We start from the raw sequence: 20,272 nt of genomic DNA, 5'->3' as shown, positions 1-20,272 counted from the left end.
ATTCCAGCCTCTGTGTCTACCAGCAGAGTCAGCAGCTGGTGCCCTAGACCTGGTTATGAAATCCAAATTTGTGGAGCATGATTGTTAAGATAGAACTTCTAGTTAGAATTATGTTTTTGGAGCAACTTTGTTTCGTGACCCTCCAACTATGCACAACACATTCCTTTTGTCTCAGATGGTGTATTTTACATATTTCACAGGATTCTGGTTCTCAGTGTATACTTTACAGAGTAAAACAATTTGACTTGGACTTTTGCCTCATTGTGAAATACTTTATAGCGCTGATGAATCAAAAAATACCACATACAGATTTGTGGGAGGTCTTCTTGCCTTGTGTAGCATCTATTGTACCCAGATACACTCATCTGACAAATAAAACAACTGATTGCCACCTATTGATGCTTGATCATAGGAGTTGTATGCAATACACTCTTTTAAGTATTTTATATTGTTTACAAAACAATTTTTCAACCCTAGAGAACTTAGAATATTAGGAGAAAATGTCTGTTGCACTGAGGCGAGAATGAAATGTAGTCCAGTGCAGGCTATACCAGTGTAGATGAGGCCCCAGCAAACCAATAGCAGGCTGTCGAGTGATTGAATCAGTGATAGCAATAGTGGCTTGCAGAGCTCTCAGCCCACAGTTGGTGAAAGGGGGGTACAACTTGTTGGAAAAAGATTACTGGAGTCTCTTTGTTAGCACTGGGGGCAAGACTATGTTCTATTTCTTATATTTGGATCCAGATTGCAATTCTGGGTTATAGTCCCAGACACCATAGCATGCAGCCACAGGGGAATGGGTCCTCTGGTCACAGTTCTAGGATGGAAAAGTAATCTTGTGTACTCACAGATTGGAGCACAGTCTAGGAGAGCAGTAGCCTCATCTTTTCTTAGATCACATCATCTTTGAAGAAGTCAAAACTTCTAGTCCCCAGAACTTGCTCTGAAAGCTGAAGGAATAAAAGCCTTGGGACAGCGCCCCTTTCCTCCCAGAAGCAGAGCCCCACTCTAACATAGAAATAAAAATCAAAAATTTGGCTGGAAAAATGAGCAAACAACAAAAAAGTTCCTATGTGACAATGAAGATCAAAACACAACTCTAAAAAAGGCAACAAAGTCAAAACTTCTACATGTGAAGCCTCAAAATAAAATGTGAATTGGTCTTAACAATGATTTTAAAGATCAAATAAGAGATGAAGAAGAAAATTGGAAAAAGAAATGAGAACGATACAAGGAAAACATGAAAAAGTCAACAGCTTGATAAAGGAGAAACAAAAATAAAGCTGAAGAAATTAACCATCAAAAAAAAAATTAACCAAATGGTAAAAGAGGCATAAAAATCCACTGATGGAAAGAACTCCATAAAAAATATTATTGGGCAAGTGGAAAAGGAGGTACAAAAGTTCACTGAAGAAGATAATTCCTTAAAAATTAGAGGTGGTTAAGTTGAAGCTAATTATTCCATGAGACATCAAGAAACAAACAAAATCAAAAGAATGAAAAGAAAATAAAAGAAAGTGTGAAATATCTCTTTGGAAAAATACATGATCTGGAAAATGGATATAGGAGAGATAATTTAAGAGTTATTGAACTGGGGCAGCTAGGTGGCGCAGTGGATAGAACACCAGCCCTGAATTTAGGAAGATCTGAGTTCAAATCTGATCTCAGACACTTAGCTGTGTGACTCTGGGCAAGTCACTTAACCCCAGTTGCCTCAGCCAAAAAAAAAAAAAAAAAAAAAAAAAAAAGAGAGACAGAGAGAGAATTATTGGACTTACTACCTGAAATCTATAATTAAAAATAATTATATCACCTTTCAAGAAATGATTGAGGAAAATGGCCCTGATATCGTAGAACAAGAAAGTAAAATAAAAATGAAAAGAATTCACTGATAATCTAGTGAAAGAGATCCCCAAATGGAAACTCCTTGGAATATAATAACCAATTTCCAAAGATCCCAGTTTAAGGAGAAAATATTTCACATTCAGAATAATACAGTATTTAGCAGCTTCTGCATTAAAATATCAGAAGGCTTAAAATATATTTTGGAGGCAAAAGGCACTCAGATTACAACCAAGAATTACCTACCCAGCAAAGCTGAGTACAATCCTTCAGGGGAAAGTGGATATTTAACGAAATAGAGGACTTTCAAGTATTCCTGATGAAAAGACTGGAGTTGAATAGAAAACTTGATTTTTATATACAAGAATCAAGAGAATCATAAAAAAGTAAACAGGAAAGAGAAATCTTAAGAAATGCAAAAAGTTAAATTGTTTATATTCCTACATGGGAACATAATACTTATAACTCCTAAAAACTTTCTCATTATTAGGGATGTTAGAAGGAATATACATAGAGAGAGGATATGGGTGTTAGCTGAAACAATAGAATGACAGCTAGGAAACAAACAAATTAAGGGGTGAGAAAGAGAAATGCACTGGGAGAATGGGTAAGGGAGAACTAGAATGGGACAGGAGAACAAATTATCTAACATAGAAGAGGCCTGAAAGAGGCTGTTAAAGTGAAGGGTGGAAAATGTGGAAAGTGGGAAGAGTGATTGAACCTTACTCTCATTGGAATTGGCTTAAAGAAGGAATAAATATATATTCAGTTGGGTCTAGGGATTTTTTTTAATTGTACAGGAGGGGAAGGAGATAAGAGAATGGAGGGCAACTGGGGAATGTGGTAGTCAGAACCAAAACATTTGAGGACAGCATGAAAGCAGAGAGGAATAGAATAAATAGAAGAAAATAGGATAGGAAGAAATATAAAGGAATGACTGAATAAATGTTTATAACAAGTTTCTTTGATAAAGGCTTCATCTCAAATATAAAGAAAATTGAGTCAATTTTCTAAAATAAGAGTTATTGACACGAACAGGCAATTTTTAAACAATACTATCTATGATCATGTGAAAAAATAAATCATTGCTGATTAGAGAAATGAAAATTAAAATAACTCTGAGATACCAGGCTGCACCTATCGGATTGGTTAAGATGACAGAAAAGAAAAATGACAAATGTTGGAGGGGATGTAGGAAACCTGATGTACTAATGCATTGTTACTAGTTGTGAACTGATCTTACCATTCTGGAGAGTAATTTAGAACAATGCCTAAAGAGCTATAAAATCATGCATATCCTGTGACCCACTTCTCCCATCTTTCTTCCTCCGCTGAAGAAGCTCTTTCAGTCCTCTCTGTGTCAGATAATTTGTCCCATTCTAGTTTTCCCCTACCCATTCTTTCAGTGCATTTTTCTTTGTCACCCTTTCTAGTTATCATTCCACTATATTCAACTCACACCCATGTCCTCTCTTTATGTATACTCCTAACTGCCCTAATAATGAGAAAATTTTCAGGAGTTATAAATATCATCTTACCATGTACCAACCTTATATCAAGATTTCTTCTTGCTATTCATGTTTTTATGCTTCTCTTGATTCTCATATATGAAACCATTACTATGTCTGTATCCCAAAGCAATAAAAAACAAAACCAAAAAGAAAATAGATCTTTATGTACAAAAATATTTATAGTAGCTCTTTTTGTTGTTGTTGTCTTTTAAAAAAATTTTTAGTGATCACTTTATTTTTAACAGTATTTTATTTTTTCTAATTACATGTAAGGATAATTTTCAAAAATGTTCATTTCTTATGTTAAACATGTTAAAATATATATTAATTTCAATATATACATATTTATACTATAATCTTGTTGCACAAAAAAGTCATATCAAAAAGGGAAAAAAATGAAAAAGAAAACTAAATGCAAACAAACAACAACAAAAGGAGTGAATGCTATGTTGTGATCCACACTCAGTTCCCATAGTCCTCTCTCTGGGTGTAGTTTGATTTCTTCAACACAAGATCATTAAGACTGGTCTCAATCATGTCATGTCAGCATTCATTTTTATAAGATTTTGAGTTCTGAATTTTTCTCCCTACCTTCCTACTCTTCCCACTTCAAGATGGCAAGCAATCTGATACAGATTACACATATGCAATCATGTTGAATATGTTTCCATATTAGTGATGTGAAAGAAGAAATAGGAAAAAAAGGAAAAGCTGTGACAAAAGTCAAAGTAGTATGCTTCAATCTGCATTCATATTCCATAGTTCTTCCTCTGAATATGGATAGCATTGCCCCTATAATTCATTTAGAATTGGTAACTGTATTGCTGAGAAGGTTAAAGTTAATCATAGCTGATCCTCGAGCAGTGTTGTTATTACTGTGTAGAGTATTCTTCTGGTTCTGCTCTCTTCACTTAGCATCAGTTTATGTAAATCTTTCCAGGTTTTTCTGAAATCAACTCTTTATTTATTACAGCACATAGTATTTCATTACATTCATTTACCACAAATTGTCGAGTTGTTCCCCAATTGATGGACATTCCCACAATTTCCATTTCTTTGCCACTACAAAAAGAGCTGCTATAAATATTATTTATAAATATAAATATAAGAACTGCTATAAAAATATACAAATATTTTTGTATGTGTACGTCCTTTGCTCTTTTGTACTATCAATATTATACAATGATCAACTTAGCTATTCTCAGCAATACAAAGACCCAAGACAATTCCAAAGGAATTATGATGAAAAATGGTGTCCATTTCCAGAGAAAGAACTAATGAAGTCTGATTGCAGATCAAAACTTACTTTTTAAAAAACTATTTTATTTTTTCTGCTGGATTTTTTGTTTGTTTTTTCTTTTACAATATGACTAATATGGAAATGTTTTACATGACTACATGTGTATAAACCATATCAAATTCTTGTCTTCTCAATGAGGGGAGGCAGGGGACAGAGGAAAAAAAAAGAATTTTGGTACTCAAAATTTTTTATGTGTGGGCTTTTTAACATCAAAGTTATTATTTTATTTACAAAAAAGGGAGGGACAGTTTTAAGCATTCCAATTAGGATAAATGATATGAATTTGTTGTAGTCAAAAGAACTAACACAAAATATTAAGAAATCTTCATTGAAATCATGGAATATTCTGCCAAGGAATGAGACCAAAACAATGCAAAAAGCCCTGAAGAAACTAAAAAGCCTAAAGCTGTTCTGATGGAGGGGAGTTAGAGACCTCAGTGAGTTCCAATTCTCTTGAATTTAATAATATTTGGAAATATCATAATACAATAATAATTGCTTCTCAGGGATATATTGTTGGTTTTGAAAAATAAATGTTAAAATTGTTGTTGCATGTAATTTGGGAAAATAAAATGTTATATAAAATTTTTTAAAAAGAAAAAAATTTTCTATTTGAGGTCACCTAGTATATTTTCTTGTACAAGCTTATATTTAGTCAAATTTATGGATTGGTCATTCCAGCATAATTGATAATTGGAGAAAAGTAGCATCACTTTGAAAAAGAAAATTAAATCTTTTATTATGTTTTAAGAATTAAATCCAGTCTGACTTTATCATTCACCTAAATTAGGCCCAATTATGCCTACTGTGGTACAGTGGATAGAGGAGTCAGGAGGACCTCAGTTAAAATTTGACCTCAAACATCTATCTACTGGTTATATGACTTTAGACAAGTAATTTAGCATCTATTTGCTTGTTTCCTCACCTCTAAAATGGAGATAATAACAACCGCTCCATTCCAAGTTTGTTATGAGGATTAAATGAGATTATATACAAAAAACCAGTTAGCACAGTACCTGACACATAATAAATGGTTGTTCTTTCCTTTGCTATTACTTTGTTTCTATTTCTTCAAAGAAGATACATTTTTCCCCTGGACAATTTTAAGGCACTTAGTACACTTTCACTAAGAGTGCCTTGCACAAATGTTTGTTGAAATTAAATTTGACTCACCCAAAAAGCTTTTGCAATAGTCCAGATAAGAGATGATGGGGAGCAGATAGATGGCATAGTGGATAGAGCATCAGCTTTGAAGTTAGGAGGACCTGAGTTCAAATACACTTAACACTTAAGTTGTTTCTCTTAACTCTAACACTTAACACTTAAGTTGTTTCTCTTAACTCCAATTGCCTCATCACCCCCACCACCACCAATAAAAAAAACAGACAGATGATGATGGTGAGAGTTTGCAAAGGGGGAAGTGTCTATGTGACTGGAGAGAAAGAGAGACATTCAAGAGTTATAAAAATAGACCTGCTGAGAGTTGGAAAAATTGGACATGTAGGATGAAGATGTCATTGAGCTTTTAGTTACCTGGATAAAGCCACCTCTTAGTCTTTTCCATTTCCTTTTCTGTTAAATGGGGATAATTATACTTATGTTACCTCTTTTCCAAGGTTGTTGTGAAGAACAAATACTATGATTAATAGAAAGCACTTTATAAATGATAAACACTATTTGAATGCAAACCATTATGATTATTTTATTAGAAATTAAATTTTATATATGAGTAATTAAATTTTATATATAGGTAATTTCTCTTCGGTAGGTCACAATCTACCCATACTTGACATATTTTAAGGAATTGCTGTGGATAAAGAATTTATCACCTGGCAGCCAACCTTTTAGTGATAAGTCTCTGAGAGCCTAACCATGCTGGGTTTTGGATAACACAGTTGGCACATTCTTGAAACCTTTACTGGCTTACTCAGACCTAGCCACAAAATTGCATAAGAGGAGGACTTTGGTGGGAGAGGAAGGAACACTAGGTTGAAGCCTTCCTCTACACCTTATTACTGTGTCATTTGGCCCAATCCTTTCTAGGACTAAGTTTCTTCATCTAAAAAATCAGGGGGGTTAGGCTAGATAACATTTAAAGTCATCTTTTCCAACTCTTCTGCTGTGGTGTTATTATTGAATCATGAGTAGCAATAATAACCAATATAAAAAAAGAAAAATGGAAATCCACTAATTGAGTGGCCATGGGGAACTTTTTTTTCTCAATATGAAAATTTTTCTATTTTTTTCAAATGACATATGAAAACAATTTTTAACTCCTATTTTTTTATTTTGATTTTCCAATTCTCTAACTCTTTCCCTCCTACTCCCTCCTTAAGAAAATAAAGCAGTTAGATATGGATTATACATATGCAATCATACAAAATATTTTGATATTAGCTGTATTGCAAAAGAAAACAGATGAAAAAAAACAAAAGAAAAATTAGACCAAAAAGTGTTTTGATCTGCATTCAGACACTATCAATTCTTTCGCTGAAGTTGAATAGCATTTTCCAGTCTAAGTTCTAAAGAATTGTCTCTGATCATAGATAGTCATTCACACTTGATCATTATACAGTATTGCTGTTGCTATGTACCATGTTCTGGTTCTGCTCACTTTACTTTGCTCTAATTCACATAAGTCTTCCCAGGTTTTTCTGAACTCATTCTGTCGTAATTCTTATAACACAGAAAAATTCCATCACAATCCTACCACTTGTTCAGTCATTCTCCAACTGATGAATGTCCCCTCAAATTCCAATTCTTTGACAGAAGCTAGGTGGTGCAGTGGATAGAGCACTGGCTCTGGAGTTAGGAGGCCCTGAATAAGTGTCTGGGCTCAAACACTTACTGGTTGTATGACTCTGAACAATCAATTAACCCTCATTGCCCCTCCAAAAAAACTGAATTCTTTGCATAGGCAACTTTCTTAACATTTGCCTAATCCAAGTAAATCTGTAAGACTAAATTTCAGATATTTATTTGGTAGAGAGATTCTGTGCTGGAGATTTCTTTACATGAATGTAACTACAGAAATGGATAAATAAAAATGAAATCTTCTAAATTCTTATCTATTCTAGATATTGATGAATGCTCAGAGCAGCCAACAGTCTGTGGCAGCAATGCCATCTGCAATAATCACCCAGGAACCTTCCGCTGCGAGTGTATTGAGGGCTACCAGTTTTCTGATGAGGGCGTGTGTGTGGGTAAGTTATCAGAGTAAGATTTTAAGTATCTCCTGTATTCTTTTCCCTTTGTGGTTTCTGGATTGTCTTGAGATTAGCAAAGTTTCTGTAATGTTGAGGGAAGTGGGCTGGGTGCTGGATATTTGTTAAGTGTTTAATTATATTTTTAAATGGTGATGATGAAGCGGGAGAGACATGGAGAAGAGCCCAGATTTGTTCAAGATTTTTACTTTATTCCTGTGGGTATACTTCATCTCACTGGTTCCAAGAATTTTTAGTTCAAAGATTATACATCTAAAGGGGGAAGGGTGCTGGACATGACATCTGAGCTCAGCTCTTCTTCCCAAATTTAAAACAGTTCAGCCTTTTGTGCTATCCATGAACCATTTCTTTGTCTTTTCCCCACTGTTTGGCAAACTTGCATATACTTTATGTTTGTTCTGTCTTGGAGCCCTGGATGCGGCTTTGCTGAGGTCCCGAGGTGAGATAGGGTGGGAAGGAACAAGTAGTTCTCATTTGAGCAAGACCCAAACATCTGTGCTTCTAGGCCCTTCCCTTTCCTCTGCTCTGCCCTATGTATCTTCTCAGAAATTTGAGATTTTTAATCCTGGTACATTTTATTTTTGTATTTAAAAATTGATTTATTTTTCTTGATTTCTTCCCCACAATTTAGTTAAGCTTAAGCCTAAATGGGTGAGAAAATTCTCTATGTGTGATGATACTATGTTCTGTTATTAGGTGTATACTATGTCCAGACTTACATTGTATATAGGCCATTCAAAGAATTTTTTGCCTTCACCTGATTTCTGGATTTGATCCTATCGTTGATTCATTTAAGACAGTTAGGACCATATTTGGTTTCCTCTAGTATAATAATGATAGCTACATTAACAGCTTACATTTGTATAGTACTTTAAGATTTATAAGATGTTTTGCTTATGAGATCTTCATAATGTCCTTGTGAGTGATATACTATTATTATCCCTATATTATAGATAAGAAAGCTTAGGTCCAGTAAAGGTTAAATGACTTCTAGAGTCTTAAGTTAAGTGAGTTTCCCAGAGTCATAAAGCTAGTGAATAACTCATTTGGAATTAAATTTCACATCTTTCCTGACTACAAGCTGCATTCTCTCTGCTATAGCATATATCATAAAATAAAAATCAGTATTATGATGCTGAATATTATATAATCTTTTTTGAGATTCATGAAGAAAAGATATACTAATCTGTAATCTAATGGTTTAGACACTATTTATTCCAAATAGTCCTTAAATTAAAAAAAAAAAACTAACAGAAATAATTACTGCCCCTAATCGTGCCTCTTCCCAACTCCCAGCAAATCATCTTTTTTATTTTTTAAATCTCTTTTGTAGAACCTTTTAGATTCATTAAGAAGAAATGGAATTATCAACATAAAGCTCTTTTACTTTATTTTATTAGAAATTTTACTTCTCTATTTAATTGGTGAAATTGTTCATGCTGGATGTAAGCCTTAGGTAGGAATGCTAAGAGACAGAAATGATAGGAGATCAGAAAAGATGGGTGTGAGCAGTCAGAGTTGAGGAAGTTAGATATGCTTCCTGTTAATTGCAAAGGTGATTGTGTTTAACTCTACAGGATTTCGGGGTTTATATACATATACATATATGCAAATAAATACAAATACACAAATATTTTCCATCTACTATATATGTACTTTTTTGTGTTGATTTTCTTTTATTGGAAGTAGCTATTTTTGAGTATTGTTTTGCTTTGAATTTTCTATCAGTTTTCCCTTTTCTCCATTCACTGATGGCAAAGCTCAGAACTGTCATGCTTTATTTGAAAATATCAGTTGCATAATAATGTGACTGGAAGGAAAAAGGGAGGAAAAGTAGGATTAAGCTAGCCTTATGAAAATTTATCTCTTATGCTTCCCGCCCTATTCTCTTGCAACATCAGTACCCACATACCCTCACTCTTTGGCCCTAAAAATGTTTCAGTAACTAGGGATTCATATTTAAAATGATCACTCTTTCTACCCAAATAAGAAACTGACCTCCTCCAACACACACACAAAATTATATGTAATTTTACTTTCAACATTTTAACTTATTAAGTCATATGGTACATATACTCCTAATTAATTTCATTTTCATCTTTTAAAAAGTAGGTTTACTTTATTTTTCTTGATTCTCCCCTCCCTTTTCAGTGATTGTATTCTCCAAATTCCCCTGTCCCCAACCTGAAGAGAAAGAGAAAAAAGAGAAACAGTGATTGTCTAGGAGAACAAAATAAGGTGGGACTGGAATTTGGTAGAATTACAAGAAGAAATTAATTCATTCAGTCAGCACCTATTTCTTTAAATGCCCATTATGTACAGAGAGCTATGTTAGATTCTGGATGCTTAAGACACAGTCCCTGCCTTCCTGCAGAGTCACAGGTTAGATTTTTCCAAGTCAGAGCATATTCCTTTTCCAAGAATGCAAGAGAAAAGTCAAACCTTCCAAAGCATGAGTATTGTGTTGAGTTCTGGGCACAACAGTTTCAGAAGGATGCTGATCAGCTGTAAATGTTATAGGAATCAAAGATTGCTTGTTGTCTTTGGGGAGGTAGGGAAAAAAATTTAGAACACAAAGTTTTACAAAAATGTAAACTATCTTTACATGCATTTGGAAAAATAAAGTGCTATTGGGGGAAAATTGTCTATAGGAGGGAAACCAAGATCGGGGATGGTCTTGAATTTATATGAAGATCAGTTGATGGAACTAGGAATATTTAGTCTGGAGAAAAGAAGAAGCAAGGTTAGTTCTCTTCAAGTATTTGAAATTTTGTCATGTGGAAGAGGCTTGTTCTCGTTCTATTTGGCCCCAAAAATCCAGGAGCAATGAGCAGGTTTACAAATAAGTTTAATTAATAAGTTCAAATCCCTCTTCAGACACTCACTAGCAGTGTGACCGTGGCCAAGCCCCTTAATTTTTGCTTTCATTTTTTCAACTTTAAGAGAGGATCGTTATGATGATCAAATCAGGTAATATTTACTAAACACTTAGAGCACTTGCCAATTAATAGGTATTATATAAAGGCTTATTTTCTTCCCTTTTTCAACTAGAACTCATAATCTTTTGTTCCTTTGTAGACTCACTATATTGGCAAAGTCGATTAGTGATAGATTTCTTTTAGAGGTGGTATCTGGACCAAATTCCTCACCATCCTTAGCAATTTTAAAGCCTATAAATTTGGGGCCCAGAAGAAAGCCAGGTTCGCTGTGCTACAATAATTGTATCCTTTTAGTTCCCATGGAAATAGGTCACATTCTCACTTTGGAGATCAAGTTGCTAAACATTATAGGTTGGCTTTTGGTTCCCAAAATTCTTTGGTAACTTCCTTGTTTGGCAAAGGACTTTGATGTGTCTATTTGTTTGTGTCCTATACTGTTCCTAAAGAAAGGGAAGCATATCTAATCTTTGTTTATCTTGCCTTTGGTGGCTTGGCCCTGTTCCTTGAAGAAGAGGATTAAGAGTCCTGCTTTAGGAGTCACAAAAAGGAATTTCGGACTAACCTAAAGTTTTCTCTTTTTATTTTATTTTCAGGTCTGCCTTCTCTGTATCCCTTCCCCATAAAGCAAGAAGAAAATAACCACATTATAAACATGTATACTTTGCCAAAAACAAATTCCCCCATTAATCATATTTTTTAAAATTCTTCAATTTGTACTCTTGATTCATCACCTCTCATTCTGGAGATGGGCAGCATGTTTCATGAGATTTCTGGAATTATGATTGCTCATTGTGTTGATCAGCATTCCTGAATCTTTCAAAATTGTTTTTACAATATCATATGAATTGTTCTTCTGCTTCTTCTTGTGCTTCTGCTTATTTCATTTTGTGTCAGTTCATACAAGTTTTCCTAAGTTTCTCTGAAAACATCACCTTCATCATTTCTCACAGCAAAATAATGAGCCACAAAATTTTCATATAATATTTTAAAATTCCACATTATTACCCTGCTTCTTTGTTTTATAGAATGGTAATGGCCCCATAGAGGCCAAATGTTACTTTCAGAATCTCATAATGCTTGGAGCTGCCAGACATCCCAGGAATTTGAGCTGAGGGCCCTTTGTCTTCATCTTTAAACCACATTCCTATTTTTATGTGAAAGCCAAAAGATAGTTTATAATGTACTAACTCTTTATTTCTGGACAATAGATTTAGAACTGCAAGGGACCTTAGAAGTCATCTGATACAACATTTTCATTCCATAAATGAGGAAGCCAAGATCTGGAAACTTAGATAGATTTTTCAAGTTTTAGTAAGTAGTGGAATTGATTGAATTTAGAGCCCAAATTAGCCCAAGTCCTTTGCCTCCAGATCTAGAAAGTTATCTCCATTATATCATTGCTTCTTCCAAACTTCCTCCTTTTTGCTCCATTTTCCCTTAGCTATAGTAAGGGAAACACAGATAGTAGAATGGTACAAGCAACAGAATATTGGGCCCAGATTCAAGAAGCCCCAAGTCCAAATCTGATCTCAAACACTTATTAGCTCTGAGATCCTAAAAAGACATTTAAACCTCTTGTCTTCCTTAGTTGTAAAAGGGAGATAATAATAGTATCATCTCCTGAATTGGTTATGAAGATAAAATGAAATCATATCTTTGCAAACCTCAAAAGGCTATATAAATGTTATTGCTATTATTATTATGTTTCTGTTTCCATGTACGCATTTTGTGTAATTTCCTTTGGTAACTTTTTTTTTCTTTTTTTTGCTGAAGCAATTGGGGTTAAGTAACTTGCCCAGGGTCACACAGTCCTTTGATAATTTTTGAATGAATTTTCACAGCAGAAATCCCATCTACCCTATAAGGGCTAGAAAATATTATTGTAGATTCTTAAATTCTTGACATTGAATTGATCATCTCTAGCAAATGAACGAAATAGAGGTTTTTTATTATTTAAATGGAAATTTGATTTAGAACCTTCTGTAAATCTGTTTTGTAGCTGTTATTGACGATCGTCCTATCAACTACTGTGCAACTGGTCTCCACAACTGTGACATCCCACAGCGGGCACAATGTGTGTACACTGGAGGTTCTTCCTACCACTGTTCCTGTTTGCCTGGCTTCTTAGGAGATGGGCATGCCTGCCAAGGTACATGAATCTTCTTTTTCTTCCTTAAATTAGTGCATAAAAGCTAATACACAACAATGTATTTTAGCCTCAGTTCCTGTGGGAAAGTTCCCTGGTGACAGTAAATTCTCTGCCCGCCTCAACAATGCTTTATAAGGTCAGACACATTTATTATTTTAACTGTGTAAGATAAAAAATATGTTTGTTCTATGTATTTACTGTCCTTAAATAAAAGCATTGAGAATATCTGTTCTCATGCAAATTAGCATCTGGAGATTGAGTGCCTCCTAAATGAGTTGTGTTTTCTTTTTTTTGTAGCAGTTGTTTTTAAAGTGGAAGCACAAGACAAATATTAAAATAAATAAATGAAAGATAGGATTTTTCAGGGATGACATCCAGATGAACTCAAATTCCCTTTAAGACCTATATTTCTATATTTTATTTTATCCTCAAATCTTTAAGGATTCTTTTAAAGGTTGCTTTCAGTAAAATGACCTATGAGTACACTGCCCCAATTCTCTGGATATCCAACTTTCCAGTAAATTGATTTCTTAAAATTGATTCCATGATGCATTCAGATTTGAACTTTTCTGTTTATCTATTTTGCTTTGTTACACAAAAGATTTAAATTCAAGAGATAGTTTGGAGATTTACTAGGAAATGATTGAGGCATAAAAAACCCAAAAGTTATCAATAAAACTTCTAACAAATAAACACGTTGAATCCATGAATTTAGAAGGTCACTTCAGAGATGCTTTATCTTTGTTTCTAAATTAGTCTCCAATTATAAATGTCAAACACTTGAAATTTCTTGTTTCTAAAGTCTCTTTGTAAAGTAGTTACTGATCAGTAATTTAACACAGATTCATTGTGGAAGTGTAATAATTGAAGGATTCCTTTTGTAAAGTGAAAAAATCTTTGAGACAAAAAAGGTCTTCTTTCCATTCTCCATTTATCCTTTTCTGTAAATTGAGTTTAAAAATTTCCTTAAAGAAAGTCATCCTTTATAATTGAAATATAGTCCTCTTAGAAGGAAATCAGAGAGATGTTATACGTTGAGAATTAAGGCAGTAAATTCAAGAACTAGTTTCCCCTTCACAATAATGAATGATTTCACTCAGATTGTATGGGTAAAGGGAAGGGGGGCTTAGGGGAAAGTGAACAAGCATTTGTTAATGACAATGTGCCAGGCACTGTGCTAAGCACTTTACAAATATTGCCTCATTTGATCTTTTCAATGTCCTTGGAGGTAGGTGCTATCCCCATTTTACAGATGAAACTGAGGCAAACAAAAATTAAGTGATTTATCAATTATCACACAGTTAGTAAGTGTCTTAAGGTTGGATTTGAACTCAGGTCTTTCTGATCCCAGCCTCAGTGCTCTATCCAGTCATCACCTAACTGCTCAACTGAATGATGAAGAGATTAACCCATGATCTTGCATTTGTTCTGCAGATGTAGATGAATGCCAACAAAATCGTTGTCATCCAGATGCTTTCTGTTACAACTCTCCAGGCTCCTTTGTTTGCCAATGTAAACCTGGATATCAGGGCAATGGTTTCCAGTGTGTTCCAGGAGGTAAGATTTGGAGTTGAGATACAAACTTAACTGTGACTATTTTGATACTGCGGATTAACTAAAAGGAGGCTGAATTTTTTTCCCCAAAAATATAGAGCACAGGATGCAGGATCTTATCCCCCTAAAAAATAGGTAAAATGTTATCATTATCAATCAATATTTATTAAATTAACCTACTGTGATTGGACATCATGCTAGATATTTCCATTTAGATTGTTTTTCTAAAATTAGAAGTACGGAAGTGTTAGTTTCCAAGTACTGGTGTTGACAAGAAAATTCTGAGAATTCATGGAAACTAGAGCTAAGGAATTCTAATGAGCTTCTAAGTAAAGGGAAATCTTGAACTATTTTACCAAGTTACACTGACTATGTTTTGGATACCAGAATGATTTTAACATGTTAATATCATCCCTTTTCTCTACTTTTGGTATGAATTTGCATAGTATCCAGGTCACACTACAGTTGACTTTACATAAAGATAGAATTTGACATTAGAGAGTAATTTAGAAAATTCTTCCAGAATAGATGTATTTCTTTGATAATAGAAATTGTACTTTTAAAATACAAAATATCCCTGGCACATCTTAAAATGTATATCTTATTCTTCTTCTTGAATTCACAATATATCTAATAGAAGGTAGACAGAATGTTTCATATTGATTCTCTGTAATCATGCTTAGCTATAGTATTGATCAGAGTTCTTAAAGTTTTTCATCTTTATAATGTGGCTGTTATTTTATAATTTGTTCTCCCAGCTCTGCTTTACTTCTTTGTAATACTTCAAACATGTTTTGTCAGATTTCTTTGAAATTATTTCTGATGCTGTGCAAGGCTGAACCCCAAAAATATGTTAGGGATTCTGGTCAGTGTTTCAAAGTATCTCAAAAGAATTTGTAGGTTTAGAACATCCAAATCAAGAGGCAAAGATTTTACTATGCTACTGGCAACAATCTAAGTTCTGAATGAACTAGTGATTAATAAAGGGGAGGGGAGAGCCTTTTTTAGAAAAGGAATAATGTTGCGGGTTGGAATCCATAGCTTAGTCTCCTGATTGGATACAGTAACGATGGGTCAAGATAATGCTGTCAATGCACTTCCCTGCTTGCCTCAATGCTCTGGGAATTCAATAAGGATTCAATGCAACAAAGATCCACTTAAATTCAATAAGGGCGCTCTTCTGTCAGTGTCCCTTCCTGTGGGTCACCTGGCTACCACCTGGTTTTGGGGGGGTTCTTATTCACCCCATTATGCTCATTTCTTACAGCACAATAATATTCCATTACATCAGACATAACCCAATTTTCAACAAATAGATGCAACCTATATTCTTATGCATGTAAATCCTTTTTCTCTTTGATTTTTTTTGGGGGGGCCTAGAAATATTATTACTAGGTCATACTATATTGTATTCACAATATAGTGATTTGGGGGAGCATGGTTCCAAATTGATTTTCAAAATGTCTAGGACAATTTACTAATTGTAATTGTAATTAGCTTTACTAATAATGCATTTTAGTGCCTGGTTTCCCATATTTTTTCATTTGATCTACATGAGAGTTTCTCTAACTCTTAACAATTTGGAACATTTTTTCACGTGGCCATCATTGCTTGTTTTTTCTTTGAAAACTGCCTGCCAATATCTTTGGCCATTTATCAATAGGGAATGAATCTTTTTCTTATAAATTTGAATCATTTCCACTTATTTTAGAAATAAGATCTTTATCAGAGAAACTTGCTACAGAGATTGTTTCTCTAGTTAACTGTTTTCCCTTTTGCATTAAATACTTTGCTTTCATTTGTACAAAACTAATTTTATCCAGTCAAAATGTCTATTTTGTCTTCCATTGGTATATTTTTATTTTTTTAAATGAGGAAGGATGTGAGTCAGAAAAACTCATATTCTTGAGTTCAAATCTGGCCTCAGAAATGTACTAGCTGTGTGATCCTGGGCAAGTCACCTAATCCTGTTTGCTTCAGTTTCCTCATCTGTGAGATGAGCTAGGAAAGAAAATGGCAAAACACTCCAGTAATTTTTGCCAAGAAAACCCCAAATACAGTCACAAAGAGTTGGGAATGACTGAAATGACTGAACAACAATAAAGCTACAGCTTTATGAAAATGAAGAGAAAAAGAAAAGAAAGGGTGACTAAGGGTCTCAAAGTTGCTTTATCACTGTGCACATTGTAAGTTACAGAAGTTTAGCTAGATGGTGCAGTGGATAGAACACTGAGCTTGGAGTAGGAAAGACCTGACTTCAAATTTGGCCTCAGATATTTACTAACTCTGTGACCCCACATGAGTCACAACTTTTGCCTCACTGTCTTCAGTTGTAAAATGGGAATAAATAATATAATGTTATTGTGAGGATCAAATGAGATAATATTTGTGAAGCACTTAGCATAGTGCCTGGTACATAGTAGACAATAAATGTTTGTTCTCTCCCCCAAAGTTGTCTGTTGCTTAGCGGCTTTTATTATTACTTAGATATCCTAGTACAAGGATAAGATGGGTTAAGTACTGCAAGTTTCTTACAGAGAATCTCTGATCAGTACCCAGAATTTTAGATTTCACTTTATTGTTGCCATCAGTGAGATATCTTTGCCACTTTAAAGGACTTAATTACGAAGAGAAAATCTTCTCTGTCCTTGTTCTTATTAAGGTCAATAACCACAACTAGCTGTTGCATGAAAAACTTAATTGAGGGCTTAACTATATATTTTTCTTTCTTTTTTGGTCGGGTCTATTTTCTTTGGCTCTAAGGCAGTTCTAGGTTAATTGAAACCAAATTTATCTCTGACAGACTTTCATGGAAAAATATGTGAAGGGACAAAAAGTGACCTCTAACATCCTTCCTTAGCTCTGGTGCCAAGTTAGTTATCTCCTCCCTGAATAAGTTGATAGACGTATCTGAGATAGACACAGTCATGCAGTTAAGCAAAGAATTAATTCTGCAGGGAAAATTGACCTGTATGACTGACATCATGGTGATTAACTCTTTCCTTCATTCTAGCTTTTTTCCAAGTTAACAAAATAGCTGTTGTCATGGTAGTATCTTTAAATTTAATTACACATATATATGTATATATACACACATTTTAAAATTTAAATTACACATATATCTGTATATATGCATTTATATGTGGAGTTATATATGTGTTTGTGTATGTATATATATGTATGTATACACACACAGACATATATAATTACATTTTAAGTTCCAAACTGTCTGCCACCCTGCATTAGAGAAAGCCACCATTTGACAGATAGATATATGTGTAAAATCACATTATAGATATATCTATATATAAATGATGTAGATTATATATATAGATATAGATGTAGATATATATATATAATTATATATATAATTATAATTATATTACTTCTATTTATCAGTTCTTTCTCTGAGGAGGAAGCATCATTTTTTTTCATGATCCTTTGTGGTTGATTTGAGTATTTACAACATTCAGAATAACTTAGTCATTCATGGTTATTTTTTAAACAGTATTGCTGTTACCGTATATAGTGTTCTCTTGGTTCTGCTCATTTCACTACTCATTATTTCATGCAAGTCTTTCCTGGTTTTCCTAAAATTAATCCACTGAGCATTTCTTATATATATAGTCCAGTGGCATTCCATTACAATCATATGTTACAACTTGTTTAGCCATTCCCTAATTGTTAGATATCCCCTCAATTTCCAGTTCTTTGTCAGCACAAAGAAAGTGGCTATAAATATTTTGGACCATCCTTTTTCCCTGATCACCTAATCACTTCTAAAATTAGTATTGTTGAGTCAAATGGTATACACAGTTTTATAACTCTTTAGTTATAATTCCAGATTGCTCTCCAAAATGGTTGGATCAGTTCACAGTTCCACCAGTAATGTATTAGTGTCTCAATTTTTCCACATCCCCTCTAACTTTTATCATTTTCCCCTTCTATCATACTACATGCTAGTGTTTTAATAAAATGCTATTTTAATTATTTAAAAATAATATTTTAATAAAATATCTGAGGGAGCTTTGAAAAATGGTAACTCTTAGCTCTCCATGGATTATTTTTCTTAAACTATGGGTCTCGACCCCATATAGGGTCATGTAACTACATGTAGGTATTACAAATAATTTGGCAGCAGTAAAAGGCTCTGAATATTTCATCAAGATTTAATTATTTATTAATTAAATAAATTAAGCACATACATATCATTAATTTGCAAATTTGCTTTCATTATAATGTGGTAAAATTATATGTACACCAAAGAATTGTTTTAAATTAAATTTCTTTATGATTCATTATCAGTAAATATTTGATTAGTATACATATTTATATACCTATATACCCAAGATCATGTTTTGGTCAAAAAGGAGTCATAGATGGAAAAAGTTTAAGAAATCCTATACTAGATAATCCATCTGCAATTTAGTAGATAAGTCTTAGAGAGTTACCTGAAATTTAGCAATTCAGCAGTGATCACACAGGTAGTAAATATCAGAGACAATTGAACCCAAATCCTCCTTACTCAAGGTCCATTATTTTATCTTCTACACTAGAAGTTTACAAACTTTTTCATCTCAGGACCCTTTTACACTATTAAAAACAAAGAGCTTTTCTTTTAGATAGTAGAAACTGATAAGAAAACTGTTAAAATTTTAAAATATTTTATTCACTTTAAAATAACACTAAGTCCATTACATTTTAACATAATATTTTAAATGAAAATAGCTATGTTTTCCAAAACAAAAAATATATTGAAAAGAGTGGCATTGTTTGACATATTTTTGCAAGCCTCTTTAATATCTGACTTAATAGAAGACAGCTGGATTCTGTATCTGACTCCACATTTAATCTGTTCCTATATGTTGTTTTGTTTAAAAATATATGAAGAAAATCTGGCCTCACACATATATGTAGATAATTAAAGGAGGAGAATTTAATAGGCAATAACATTTTAGTATTATTATGAAAATAATTTCGCCTTCAGGGACCCTCTCACAAGATCTTGGGGAATACCAGACTTTCTTAGATCTCACTTTGAGGACTGTTTTTTTTTTTTTTTTTTTTCAGTAAATAAAATCTCCTTTGGTCTCTGTTTCTGTCTCTCCTTTCTCTCCCTTTGTTTCACTCCCTTTTCTTCTCTTTTCTGTTTCTTTCTGTGTCTGTCTCTTCTTCTCTCATTGTTTCTATCTCTGCGGTTATTAATTTCTCTCACTTCTTTCATAACTAGACAGTACTGCATGTATTATCTGTATCAATCAGGAACTTTTCAGACTACTAAAAGAGGTAGCTGAACTTCAAAGACCTGAATTCAAATTCTGCCTCTTATATTTACTATTTGACCTAAGTACCTACCAAGTATTATGAGTACCAAAACTTAGAATAATTGAAATTATAAGCTCTTAAACTGGGAGAAAAAACCTGCAAAATCAATTTGTAGACATTTTAAGTCCTCTGACCTTTCTCAGCTTTGATCTCCTCATCTGCTAAATGAGGGAAAATTCTATTTGTTATGTAAAAAAGGTTCTTGTGAGGTTCAAATGAAATAATATATGCAAAACACTTTGTAAAATACATTATTTATTACATAAATATCAGCTAATACTACTAGATTCAGTTGTTATATATTATACTCTAAACCATTGATGAAAACCAGTCTTCTTACTTAATATTCTTACCCTCATAAGTTCTTATTAATCAAAACAAAATGTTAAAGACAAGTATCTTTATATATAGACAAATAATCAGCATTC

The 20,272-nt window shown here is 33.5% G+C and overlaps 1 protein-coding gene across 1 annotated transcript in view; it reads left to right on the top strand.

Moving 5' to 3' along the window:
* NID1 (nidogen 1) overlaps positions 1-20,272 on the top strand; it is a 107,702-nt gene that overhangs the window by 48,069 nt on the left and 39,361 nt on the right. Inside the window, exons 10-12 of the mRNA XM_031966945.1 lie at positions 7,731-7,856; positions 12,816-12,965; positions 14,400-14,522. Coding sequence (XP_031822805.1) covers positions 7,731-7,856; positions 12,816-12,965; positions 14,400-14,522 — 399 coding nt within the window. The remainder of the gene's footprint in view (positions 1-7,730; positions 7,857-12,815; positions 12,966-14,399; positions 14,523-20,272) is intronic.

This window comes from Sarcophilus harrisii, chromosome 4 (assembly GCF_902635505.1).
Source record: "Sarcophilus harrisii chromosome 4, mSarHar1.11, whole genome shotgun sequence".
In the NCBI taxonomy this organism is placed as follows: Eukaryota; Metazoa; Chordata; class Mammalia; order Dasyuromorphia; family Dasyuridae; genus Sarcophilus; species Sarcophilus harrisii.
This window is presented reverse-complemented; position numbering and strand designations above follow the sequence as displayed.